The following is a 13,556-nucleotide window of genomic DNA, read 5'->3' as shown; positions in this document are numbered from 1 at the left end:
TCTGTGGAAAATATCATTGTCCTTTTGGTTGTTCAAAAAAATTAGAGTTAATTGCTTGCTACAGCACCTTGTTGGCTTGTTAGCAAAAAGCTTGTATGTGTGCTCCTATATTTGCTTCAGCCATCTGTCGTAATACTGTTTGTCAGTTATGACTTTAAACCAACCTGACTCTATGCACCAAAAGAAGTCGAAGTCCTCTAGCAGGTCTATTAGTAGGCTGGGGAGAGCAGTAATCCTTAGTGTGCAGTGTTGTCTTTTGCAGGACCTAGGAGGGGATACTTGTCCATGGTCTGAGTTAAGCCTTTGTACTGGAAAACTGGATGAGGAAAAAAGGGTTTCAAATCATGTCTGTGATTCCTGTATCAAATCATCACTGTAAATACAAAATATATTATAAATAATATGATTTGAGATAGTAGGAATAATCTATTAAAACTGTCAAATCATTAATATGTTGGTATTTATTGTACACTGTTTCCATTTTTATTGTCAATACCAAAAGACTCTACTCTAGCATGCATCTACTTGCGTTCTCCTCCTATCTTTTAAACAAAATTTCTCTTAAGCTACTGTAGTATATGGTGTCATCTAGTAGACTAGTTTGAGGGCAATGGCACTGTCTCAGTACTCTTCTGAGTCCTTTTTACCTGGGAAAAGGAAGAAGCATAAGATCTCTATGATTAGCAATATTCTAAACTGCATTAAAACTCCAAAGTGGTACAGGTATTGTAATTGGCATGAGGCTATGTATTCTCAACATCTCTCTAAGGCTGCAACATAGAATATCTCACGTTGGAAGGGACCAATAAGGATCATGGAGTCCAACTCCCTGCTCCTTGCAGGATTACTTAATACCAAAACATATGACTAAGAGCATCATCCAGACACTCCTTGAACTCTGACAGGCATGACAGACCACTGTCTTCTCCGTATAAAACCTGCAAAGTTACATACAAACCAGCATCTCTTTCAGATCCATTTTACTTCTCTTATCAACTACGGTAGAATTCTAGTTTAAAGCATTTAGCTTTAAAAAACCAAATAAAACAAAACCTCAAAACCAAACAAAAAACCCAAACAAACAAAAAAAATTCCAAGAACCATTAAGGTCTATCTCTAAGACCTATGTGTGGTGGATTGACCTTGGCTGGCTGCCAGACACCCACCAAGCTGCTCGCTCTCTTCCACCTCAGCAGGACAGATAAAGACAGGGAGATCGTTTATCAATTACCATCATGGGAAAAACAGATTCAAGGTGAGGAAGATTGATTTGTTGCCAATTAAATAGATTTGGATGGTGAGAAACAAACACAAACAAACACAAAAAACAACCCTCCCCCCTCACACCACTCTTCAACTTAACTCCTTCATTCCTGACTTTACCTCCCCCCCTCCTCGAGCAGTGGAACGGGAACGGGAATGGGGAGTGGGGATTGTGGTCAGTTCGTAGCAGTTCCTCTCTGCTGCTCCATCCTCCACCCACTTGTTCCCTGTTCCAGTGTGGGGTGCCTCCCATGGCATACAGTCCTTCAAGACCTGCTCCAACGTGGGTCCTCCCCAGGGGGTACAGTCCTTCAGGAACAGGCTGTTCCAGTGTGGGCCCCCCACAGGCCCCAGTTCCTGCCAGAAAATCTGTTTCTGCATGGGCACCTCTCCATGGGACACAGCTCCTGCCAGGAACCTGCTCTGGCGTGGGCTTTCCACAGACTGCAGCTTCCTTCAGGGCGTATCCACCTGCTGCAGCGCAGGGTCCTCCACAGGCTGCAGTGTGGGTATCTGCTCTGATGTGGTCTTCCATGGGCTGCAGGGGGACAATCAGTTTCACCGTGGCCTTCTCCATGGGCTGCGGGGGAATCTCTGCTCTGGCACCTGGAGCACCTCCCCCCCCTCCTTCTTCACTGACCTTGGTGTCTGTATAGTTGTTTCTCACACATTTTTCTTACTCTCCCAGCTGTTGCACAGCATGTTTTACCCTTTCTTAAACATGTGCACAGAGGCACCGCCAGCATTGCTGATGAGTTCAGCTTTGGCCAGCGGTGGGTCTGTCGTGGAGCTGGCTGGAATTGGCTCTGTCTGAGATGGGGGCAGCCCTTGGTGTCTTCTCACAGAGGACACCCCTGCAGCTCCCCCTCACCCCCTCGATATCAAAACCTGGACAAGTAAACACAATGCACCATGTTACTGGACCAAATCTTACTCTGAATGAGAACTCTGCCCGTGAAAAAAATTTAAATGTTATGTGTCATCTTCAGAAACAGTACTGAATGAATCCAGTAACTTTCTTGCTCCTGTTCCCAATATTTCTTGTTTATAACTCTCTGCAGCCTGGCCTTTACAGGTGTGTGCTCTTAGGGTTGTGCTGATGTGTTTTGGGCTGTAAGCAACGTAAATAAAATGAACTGACTTAGATCCCATCAGATCTGTGATAGCTGACAACTGTACAATTTGTATTGGATGAATGGCTGAAAACTTTGCTTGGCGTATGTGTAGTTTTATCATTTTATACAAAAAGCTGCATTCTGTAACTAGTATTGCAAAGTAAGAATTTACTTGAAAATTACTATTTCCAAATAAAACTTTAGTACTTAATCATGATAGGTAACCCTGATAAAGTCAGTAGAAATGCTAATGTTGAAACAGAGATATGTTTGTCCATGAGCTTTCCTAAATTAGAGCATGTGTCTTTACTTGAATATAATCAGTGTTCTTTTTTTAACTTTGAATACACTGTTTTCGTATTTGTCCATGTTTTCCATTTAATTCCAAAATAGTCATTGTCTTTCCTCTTCTGCCTCTGTTTCCCCATAGGAAGCTCTGAATTTTGGGTTCATTGTAAACCATATTTTTCCTTCCCAGTAACTTAGGGTCTGTCTTAGTTACGTAGGTTCTGGTGAACTGCCAGCGCCTCACCATGTTCTGCAGGATTGTGTGGTGATTATACAGTGCACTCCACTGTACTATTTATTTACTGAAAAGGAGCGCGGGTAGAAATTCCAGTGCTTATGTGCAGCGTATCTGTGTGAGAGTGTCTCTTTGAGGTGGCTAGATTGAAGTTCTGAAATGAACCGGCATGAATTTGTTAGGTACTGTTATTTGCCATGACCCTTTTGTTTCAAATGCAACATGCATGAAAAAAAATGCACAGAGCACTCCACTTGCACCTTCCATTTCCCACTTGGAGAGTGGAGAGGAAAAGACCATACGTGGTTTATATTGTTCAGTACATTACTGAAAGAGCCTTGGATATATTAAGAATAGTAGATAAAGACCTGAAAGGAATGCTGCCTGGCTAATTTGTGTTTTACATTTTGTGCCAAAAAGGCCTATGTTGCCAGCTGTTGCATAACGGTGTAACCTGGCTATAACAGTTACATTGAGATCATGATATTAGGTATTTTCACTTAAATCCACATCCTGAAGTTGATTAAACCTCGGTTAAAACTGAATTGTGTAGCAGTCATCAATCCAGGATTCTAACAAAAACAAATTTACCCACACACAGTTGCAGAAGAAAACCTTGACTTAAGGCTAGACAGCGTAAGGAATTCTAGAAAAAGTTTCAAGAGGATTTTGAGAGGTTTGGGCAATTTTCCTTTTCTCGTTCTCCCATCTCAGTCCAGAATTTCTAAGTGATCTCTTGAACAGGTAGTTGGCAGTATTCTGTTAGTGAAAATGCAAATTAAACTTTTGGCTTACGTTAGTACGTTTCCTAGCTTGTCCCCTGCCTTTTCCTTGCCCGCCATGTTTTCAGTTCAAGCTGATTTATAAACTCAGCTTAATACACTGATCTGTTTCAGTGGTTCCATGTTTAATTGTCAGTGGCAGTGTTGGCCCCTTCCCATCCTCGTGCTGCTTCTCACGTTGCTTCAGTGTGAGCAGTAGTGCATTTGGTCAATGAAGCAGATCGGGGGCTGAAGGTGAAGCTTGGGAGAGCAGGAGAAATTCATCCATGGCTGAATTAGTTTGCCAGTCTCTGTCTATACCGCGCTCCCAAACACGTGCAAAGACCAACTCAGTCACTTTTGCTGGCCCAGAGCACGGCACTTTGTCGGGGTCAAGAATGAGCAGCGAGGGAAGAGAGGGCAGTTTGTAATCGGCACTGTTGAAAAATGTAAAAAATAGTCTTTTCCAGCAAGTATGTAGCTTGAATATTAGGAGATTTGTTCACTCTTGACTGTAGTAAATTGATTTGCTTAATAAAAGGAGAAATTCAGTACTTGGAGTTCTATTAACTACCTGACGTACCAGAATTGGATTTCTTAATTATCCTTCATGATGATGGTATAGAAAATGTTACAAAAGTTTTAGCCAAAATATAGAGTTTGTATATGAAAGGAAGCTACTCTCCTGCACAGGACCAGGCCGTCCCCATGTGCCGAAAGACGAGCCGGCGGGGAAGAAGACCGGCCTGGCTGAACAGAGAGCTTTGGCTGGAACTCAGGTAAAAAAAGAGAGTTTGACCTTTGGAAGAAGGGGCAGGCAACTCAGGAAGACTACAAGGATGTCATGAGGTTATGCAGGGAGAAAATTAGAAGGGCCAAAGCCCACCTAGAACTTTATCTGCCTACTGCCGTAAAAGACAATAAAAAATGTTTCTATAAATACATTAGCAACAAAACGAGGGCTAAGGGCAATCTCCATACTTCATTGGATTCGGAGGGAAACAGTGGCAAAAGATGAGGAAAAGACTGAGGTATTTAATGCCTTCTTTGCCTCAGACTTTAATAGTAAGACCAGTTATCCTCCGGGTACCCAGCCCCCTGAGCTGGAAGACAGGGATGGGGAGCAGAATGAAGCCCCCATAATCCAAGGGGAAATGGCTAGCGACCTGCTACACCACTTAGACGCACACAAGTCTATGGGGCTGGATGGGATCCACCCGAGGGTACTGAGGGAGCTGGTGGAAGTGCTTGCCAAGCTTTCAATCATTTATCAGCAGTCCTGGCTAACCGGGGAGGTCCCAGTTGACTGGAGGTTAGCAAATGTGACGCCCATCTACAAGAAGGGCCGGAAGGAGGATCCGGGGAACTACGGGCCTGTCAGTCTGGCCTCGGTGCCAGGGAAGGTTATGGAGCAGATCATCTTAAGTGCCATCATGCGGCACGTACAAGACAACCAGGTGATCAGGCCCAGTCAGCACGGGTTTTTGAAAGGCAGGTCCTGCTTGACCAACCTGATCTCCTTCTATGACCGGGTGACCCACCTAGTGGATGAGGGAAAGGCTGTGGATGTGGTCTACCTGGACTTCAGTAAAGCCTTTGGCACCGTTTCCCACAGCATTCTCCTGGAGAAATTGGCTGCTCATGGTTTGGACGGGTGCACTCTTCACTGTGTAAAAAACTGGCTGGACGGCCGAGCCCAGAGAGTTGTGGTGAATGGAGTTAAATCCAGTTGGCGGCCGGTCACGAGCGGTGTTCCCCAGGGCTCAGTACTGGGGCTGGTCCTGTTCAATATCTTTATCAACGATCTGGACGAGGGGATCGAGTGCTCCCTCAGTAAGTTTGCAGACGACACCAAGTTGGGCGGGAGTGTTGATCTGCTGGAGGGTAGGAAGGCTCTGCAGAGGGACCTGGACAGGCTGGATCGATGGGCTGAGGCCAACCGTATGGGGTTCAACAAGGCCAAGTGCCGGGTCCTGCACTTGGGCCACAACAACCCCAGGCAACGCTACAGGCTTGGGAAAGAGTGGCTGGAAAGCTGCCCAGAGGAAAAGGACCTGGGGGTGCTGGTTGACAGCCGGCTGAACATGAGCCGGCAGTGTGCCCAGGTGGCCAAGGAGGCCAACGGCATCCTGGCCTGTATCAGAAATAGTGTGGCCAGCAGGAGCAGGGAAGTGATTGTCCCCCTGTACTTGGCACTGGTGAGTTTATCTTGAATACTCTGTTCAGTTTTGGGCCCCTCACTGCAAGAAGGACATGGAGTTGCTGGAGCGTGTCCAAAGAAAGGCAACGAAGCTGGTGAAGGGCCTGGAGCACAAGTCTTATGAGGAGCGGCTGAGGGAACTGGGACTGTTTAGTCTGGAGAAGAGGAGGCTCAGGGGAGACCTCATCGCGTTCTACAACTACCAGAAAGGAGGTTGTAGCGAGGTGGGTGTCGGTCTCTTCTCCCAAGTAACAAGTGACAGGACGAGAGGAAATAGCCTCAAGTTGCTCCAGGGGAGGTTTAGATTGGATATTAGGAAAAATTTCTTCACTGAAAGGGTTGTCAAGCCTTGGAAGAGGCTGCCCAGGGAAGTGGTTGAGTCACCATCCCTGGAGGTATTTAAAAGACATGTAGATGTGGTGCTTAGGGAGATGGTTTAGTGATGGACTTGGCAGTGCTAGGTTAATGGTTGGACTTGATGATCTTAGCAGTCTTTTCCAACCTTAATGTTTCTATGATTCTATAAATAGGTATTGAAGTGCAGACTGGCAAAATGGCAATTATAATAAAACCAGGCTTAACATCATAGCCTTTCAGATGAAGGTGGAATGCCTTGCACACAAGTGGTAAACTGCTGGCTAAATTTCCAGAATGAAGAACTAATTTAATAAAACTGGTGGACTTTCATTAGAAAACTACTTTATAGTGGGTTGGCCAGTTAAATCTGTACTGTGTATTGAAAGAACATTATGAAAAAGTTACCTAAATCTTGTATGAAGCACACACAATAAGGAATTAAGTTTTTCTGCAGAAAGTGAAATATTTAATAGTTTCTGTTCTTCTACATTTTATTGTAAAAGTGAAACAGGAATAGAATTAAGCCCATGCTAGTTTAGTTAAATATGCGAGTGCTGAATTATATACTGGTGTTAAACTCATTGAGTTAAACATCTTCTTTAAGGTCCTAAAATCATGCCTCCTCTCAAATGGCAGTTGTAGGTCTAGAATCTGTCTCAGTGTGGACTCACATGACTATTCTACTGTAGGCTTTGCATGATGATTTCCACATCCCAAGTGATTATTTCAACCTAACTTAGTTTCAATTATTTTCTTTTTTTGGTGGTAATGATTGTGATAGTTTTCTTAAAGCAAGATGTTAATGCCTAGCATTTTAGAGATTTTACTTGGATGATAAACAAGCCTCAGTGCTAATAAGACATTCTGTTTTCTGCACCCAGGAAAGGTATCTACTTTAAAATGTTTATATAGATCTTTTCCATTTCAGTCTAGCCTACTCACTGTTGAACCCCAAGTTTTGAACTTGACTTTGTCCTTTTTATTCTCTTGAGAAAACTATTAATTGTTTAACGCTTTGAGTTATTGGTTCTCAGCTCACTCTTCAGCCAGGAGTCTAAATATGTTGTTGCCTTAGAATTGTTCCCCAGTGTGTCTTGCAGAGGAGAGGAGGGAGAAGACCTTGCTTATTTATTCCTATGTCTTTCTTGCTTGCTTTCCCTTGCTTAGTGTGAAAGTAGTCACAATATTAATACAGATCCGTTCTTCCTCTATACAACTTGCCTCATTAATTTTGAATTTACTACATTTCAATTTCTTGTATTACATTGTTGGAAGTCAGTCATGTCACACTGCTAGCGTGTATGTGTGTGTATGTAATAGCGCTCAATGTCACTAATTAATACTCCACACTAATAAATGTTTACTTGAATCCATTCTATAACAACAAATTGTCAATGGGAATACATTCCCTTTAGAGAAAAGGAATTAATTTTCTGTAAGATTAAGGCAAATTCTTTATAGGATTGAAACAAAAAGGTGCTTGACCTTGGTTGAAAGAATACGTCATCAGGGAATAATAGGTAAAGGTTATTACTTCAGTGATAGGAGAATTAGCTTCTTTTTACTCATACCTTATTGACAGGAAAGTATTAGAACATCCTTTCAAAGTATTTATCCTTACAAGCTGTCTTTGAAGTTGTGTGATATACCTTAAGTTGTGCAAGCATAATCAGATATTTTCTTTTCCCCCCAGTCGGTGTTATCCGCTGTCCAATTTGTGGTCAGGAATGTGCAGAGAGACACATCATAGATAACTTTTTTGTGAAGGATACCACAGAGGTTCCCAGTAGCACAGTAGAGAAATCAAATCAGGTAAGTGCATTAACATGTAATCAAGTTAACACCTTTTGGATGTGTATGCATATCCTTGGCTGCTTCTTTTTGCTGTTCATATGCAGAAAAAGACTTCAAGTACTTAGTCATCACATGGGGTAGCTACTCTAGAAAACCAGTTAAAATCAATAAAAATGCATGTGAAGAAGGTGGTTGTCTTACTCTAAACTATTTTTAATTGTTGATGTAAAATTTCATCGTGATAGCAAAAGATAAAAGTAAGGAATAGGCATTGGAATGGGAATTTCTGTACTTTGGACAGGGCACTTGAAGCACTTTTTGAAACAGAGACCCAAACAACACTACATTAAGAGATCTCAATGTAAAATGGAATCCTCTAGTTAAATCGACTTTATTTTTCTTATCTCAGCACTGACAAAACTTGGCATTAAATAGCTGCAGTGCAGTTACCAAGCAAGGGGCTCAATCTTCTAATTGGGGAAGATGGTATGTTGTAAGGGGTTTCTTCTTTGTTTTTCTTATGTAGGCTGCTGCTTCTTCCTTTTGCAATCAAATAATAGCCGTCTCATAAAACCAAAACCTGCTTATCTGGAAGAATAGTAATATTGGATTTTTTTCCCTCATGATGGTTTTTCAGGAGGAAGGTACTAGTGTGGAAGCAGTACCAAATGAATAATCACATCTGTGTAGGACCACAGTTTAGCAATCTCTGGTATCAAAATATTGCATGTCTTCATTTTTAGCTAGTAAGAGAGTATCTCAAGTATCTCTTTACTCATAAACTTTTTATTAAACTTCAGGAACTTATTGTACATAATTCAGCCTCTTTATATGTTGCTGCATTCTTCATAATAACAGTACAAAAAGGTTACTATGTCAGTGTGGCTTGCATTTTAACTCATTCCCTAACATTTGGATGGTGGTCTCCTTTTATTTTGAAAATGCCTTTTTTTTGTGCTTTCCTGTTTTAGGGACCTGTATCATTGGTTCTTGATACATTTGTTTTGGGGGCAGCTTCTTAGAGGTCCTTTATTGTCTAGTCTGCTTGTTTCAAAGCTTAGCTGAAATTTGTGCTTACATATATGAATGGGTATGTCTCTCAGGAACAAATGAAAGTACGCAGTCAGGTTTGTGATACCAGCTCACTGACTATTAAAGGCATAAATGTTGTCATAATCTCTGGGGAACAGAAATTAACTTATGTCTTGAAAACCATTAAACTGTGTTCAGCTTATAAGGAATTTTGCAATTGGATTTCTGAGAAATGATAAACCTTACCAGAAACGGAAATTTATTTGGGAGTCTCTGGAAGTATGAGCAGTGTTCTCGTAATGTAGGACAGTTTGAAGTTTGCTTTTTTTGTGTTTTGGGGGGGTGTGTGTTTGGTTTTTTTCCACCTGGGTGTTGCAGGGAAACATCTGCGTTTTGGAGATGGTTGTGAGATTTACACAAAGTCACTCAATACTCTACCAGTAAGACTGAGAAAATGAATAGTCCCTGTTGCATTGAAAATTTGATCATAATTTTTTTAGTGACTTTAAAATTAGGAAGAGAAGCAAGATAACAAATAACTTTGTTATGCAGAAGCAGTCCTGAATTTTTTTTGGACCTGTGCCATAACCTCTGCTTAGTTATATAACAAGTCCTCTAAGATACTGCTTTGGGGAGTGGTGATAGAAGTAGAATTATTTTTCCTGGGTTTAGTGACAAAGTCTTTTTTTTTTCTGTCTCCCTCCCCTTCTCCCCCCTCCCCCAATTTTTTTCTGCTTTCTGTTTAAGTTAAGTGAGGAATTGAGGCCTTTGAGACTTGGATAAAGAATTGAAAATTCAAGCAGGGTTCTTTATATTCTTGAAGTTGGTCATAATGATGTAAAATTGGGTATACGTCGATGGGTCATAGGGTATCAAAAGTTGGAGTATCCACCAAACTTGGTGATGTCAGGATAAGTCAGGCACTTCATTGGAATTGAGAGAGATGTCTTTTTACCTTCTGATCTTGATCTGCTGGAGAGAGATACAGAGAAATTGCACATATGTCGTGGTTTAACCCCAGCCAGCAAAAATAAATGCCACGCAGCCGCTCGATCACTCCCCCCCGGTGGGATGGGGGAGAGAATCGGGAGGGCACAAGCAGGAAAGTTCCCGGGTTGAGATAAAAACAGTTTAATAATTGAAATAAAACTAAGTAGAACAGTAATAATAACAATGAGAACAACAACAGTAACAGAATACACAAAGCAGGCAATGCACAACGCAACCGCTCGCCGACCGCCGACCGCGTGTCACGAACGGGGGGCGAGCCCCCCCCCCCCCCCCCCCCCGTTTTTATACTGAGCATGATGTCACATGGTATAGAATACCCCATTGGCCAGCTGGGTCCACCACCCCGGCTGTGCTCCCCCCTCCCGGTGCAAGCATCACCCAGCAACAGCCAAAGCATCAATGGGCCATCAACGCTCCTTTCACACCGAACCCAAAACACAGCACACCCCCCAGGCTACTGGGAAGAAAGTTAACCCTGTCCCAGCTGGAACCAGGACAACATATTTCAGCAGCTGGTTTGGAATCATCAAGATTTCAGGGAGGTTCTTCAAAGCATTTGTGTTCCCTTAAGATCCCTTCTCAGATATCTGTCTTACTCTTCCATTCCATATTTGTTTCTCTCTCTTCCTAATAAAAACCAGCAGGCTTCCGGTTCAGAAAGCATGTCTGTTCTTCAGCTAAGTTCCCTGGCTGAACTCAGCATACTTTCTGCAGCAGTTGAAGGCAAACCAGCAGACTTTGCTGAACCAGCAGAGTAGTACATTCATGTGCTTTTCTGCTGACTTTTTTTTTTAAAACGGAGCTAGATGTTTTGTTAGATGCCTGCTAAGTGAGCGTGTACCCTACCTCTTGGAATGAATGGTGTGCAGTTCTGTTTTGTTTGAATAGATTTATTTTGGTATGATAATGAAGTTTTTTGGACATTCCTTTGTACTTTGACATTGGAACCATAAAAAAAAGCTACACCACTCTATAAAGCTGTCTGTTGTGGAACAGCAAAGTTAACTCAGTAGCAGTTAAACAGATCGATGTCCTGTTGGGGAATATTATGAGGTTTAAGGATGATACATGCTTCTAATAGGCCTGTGTTGTTTTGCCTTTGAAGGAGCAAAGAGAAAAGAAAGAAGAATTGCCAGTGGCAAGATAGGCAACAGATCAGAGGAATTAAAGTGGAAAAGATACTGAGACTTGCAGGAAATATTGGATCAGAGATCATCCAAATTCTGTCAAAAACTTTGGCTGTTTTATAGAAATTTTCTACTGAGATGGTTAGTTTGGCTTTGATAGTATGGTAGCTTTAGCAGGATGTTTAAGAAATTAGAATTAGAGGCAAGCCACGGGTTCTGTGCAAGTGATGTTGTGGCTTAGAACCACTGGTCCATATCTATATCTAGCCTGTATATTTGTGTTATCAGGAAGGACTGGTTTATTTCAATTCAAGAGAGACTTCAAAAAAAGCCTTTCATGTTCAATGTTTGGTTGTTTCAGGTTTAAAAAGGTAATAATGCTAAAATGTTTTTAGCATATTGAATCAAAACTGTAGGAGTGAATGGCCTATCATGGAGCCTGGCATTGTGGGGTGAGAAAAATAACTGGAACTCATTAAAGTGCCAGCCATCTATCTAAAATCACGTTTACTTTATCTGAGCCTGATTTTGGCAGTTCAGTACCCTACATACATAGCTGTGCTTTCTAGCAATTACTACTGAAAAGGAGCAAAAGAAGTAAGCATAAAGAAAGTGTAAAACTCCCTAGTATATGTTCCACAAGGGCTTTTCTGGCTAGCATTAAAGAGAACATTAAGGATTTTGTGCTGGCTATTAGCATAGGAAGCTTTGCAGAAGAAAAGAGACTAATGGGAAATGCAGTTGTGATCTTCCTGAAAGTAATCATTGTAGGTTGTGGGCAACTAGGGCATAAATACTTTGAAAGAGCAGATCCTTTGTAATTTTTTTCACATTATGATTTGTGGAAAGACTTGGCAAAATTATTGGATGCTGAAGAGAAGTTTGAAAATAAAAATTAGTTATTGATTCACAAGAGTGAGTGGAAAGGGGCTTCAAGCCCAAGAGATGTTACTGAAGCAAATGCTAAATTTGAGTAAGACTAAAAGGTTGACAAGTGAGGGAAATTTAGGAACTTAACAGAAGAAAATTGTTTAATGCATGTGCAAAGCCATGAAAGTAAAAGTGATAAGTGTGAGATTGATACAGAAAAAAAGATCATAGTGATAGCATTGATGTTGCTGCAGCATATTGAGCCTGTAGTGCATTTTAGTCTAGATCCTAATTCTCATAGCTTCCGTGTCCAAAAGAGAACATGTGTAAAAATATTTTTAATAGTAAGAACACTTTCTGTGTCTTTACCAGTTACTGACCTGAGAGTTTTAAATGTTGTAGTAGGAAAAAAGAACAGTTGGACTTTTTGTGAGACATTGGGAATGTAGTAACAAAACAAGGTACGAGTTTAGATCTGGTGCTAGATCTGGATACCAAGACAGCAAGTCTGACTGGCATAACAGAGTGATTAATGAGGACAATTTAGAACAGAAAGTTTCTCTAGTTTTGTATGGTGCCAGAGTAGCCACTATGTATTCTTCCAAAGAAGAAGTAGTATGCTGAATAGCTTATCAATCCTGTAGCCATGGCCAAAATGTCCTTGAAAGCCACTAGTTTAGGGCAGTGGGTAATAGACTCAAGAAGAGTCACCATATGGTTTTGTTGTGCTTCAAAGAGAGGCATCTGTTGATGGGATGTTGGGGAAAGGAGGATACGTTGATTAGGGTTTATGCATTTTGTGGTGTCAACATGTGGTTCATATTTAGAGGCGAGAACGTCCCAAAAGACAGGTGCTGTCTTTGGTGATTTTGTCTGTGCCAAGAGATTGATGTTTTTTGGATCCAATAGGGGAAACCATTGCATCTAATTTACACTGGTGAAGTTTGGAACGTTAGTTCACTGAGTATTCCTCTGGACTACTTTGCTCTCTTCCTTCAAAACTCGGAAACCTTTGCTTGCTTATTTAATCTCTTTAGTACTCAAAGTATGTTTAATTGGAAGAGTGGTTAGTTACTACAATAGCTGAGAAGACAGCTCTGTTACCTCAACTCTTGCATGTAAATCTGTTTTAAAGTAAATAAACAAGCTTTTACAACAGAAAAAATACTACTTACCTGCAACATGCTGAGTAATTTCAGCTTTCATTAAATTTGAATGAAGGCTGAATGAACACTTCCTGGGGTTATAAATACTAAACCTAGTAACTGAATTAAATACAATTACAAGGAAAACTCAATTAAAAATAAATATCTGTCTAACCAGAATAAAGACTTACAGGTTAACTGGGGAGAGTTTTCTTTGAAATCACTGAAGCATTTCTTGTATGAGTCACAAAAATAAGAGTGAAATAAGTTTTAGGTTTTGTAAGACTATAGCAAACATTTACAGTAGTTGTACTTCCATGTATTTTAGCTATATGACTTATTCTAATAACTAGAAGTT

General features: G+C 41.2%; 1 protein-coding gene across 2 annotated transcripts in view; it reads left to right on the top strand.

The window, feature by feature from the left end:
• TRIM24 (tripartite motif containing 24) overlaps positions 1 to 13,556 on the top strand; it is a 67,662-nt gene that overhangs the window by 20,870 nt on the left and 33,236 nt on the right. For both annotated transcript variants that reach the window (XM_075157767.1, XM_075157777.1), the window contains exon 2: positions 7,913 to 8,031. In XM_075157767.1, coding sequence (XP_075013868.1) covers positions 7,913 to 8,031 — 119 coding nt within the window. The remainder of the gene's footprint in view (positions 1 to 7,912; positions 8,032 to 13,556) is intronic.

This window comes from Calonectris borealis, chromosome 1, assembly GCF_964195595.1.
Source record: "Calonectris borealis chromosome 1, bCalBor7.hap1.2, whole genome shotgun sequence".
NCBI classification, from domain to species: Eukaryota; Metazoa; Chordata; class Aves; order Procellariiformes; family Procellariidae; genus Calonectris; species Calonectris borealis.
Note: the sequence above shows the minus strand (reverse complement) of the source record. Positions and strands in the feature narration are given on the sequence as shown.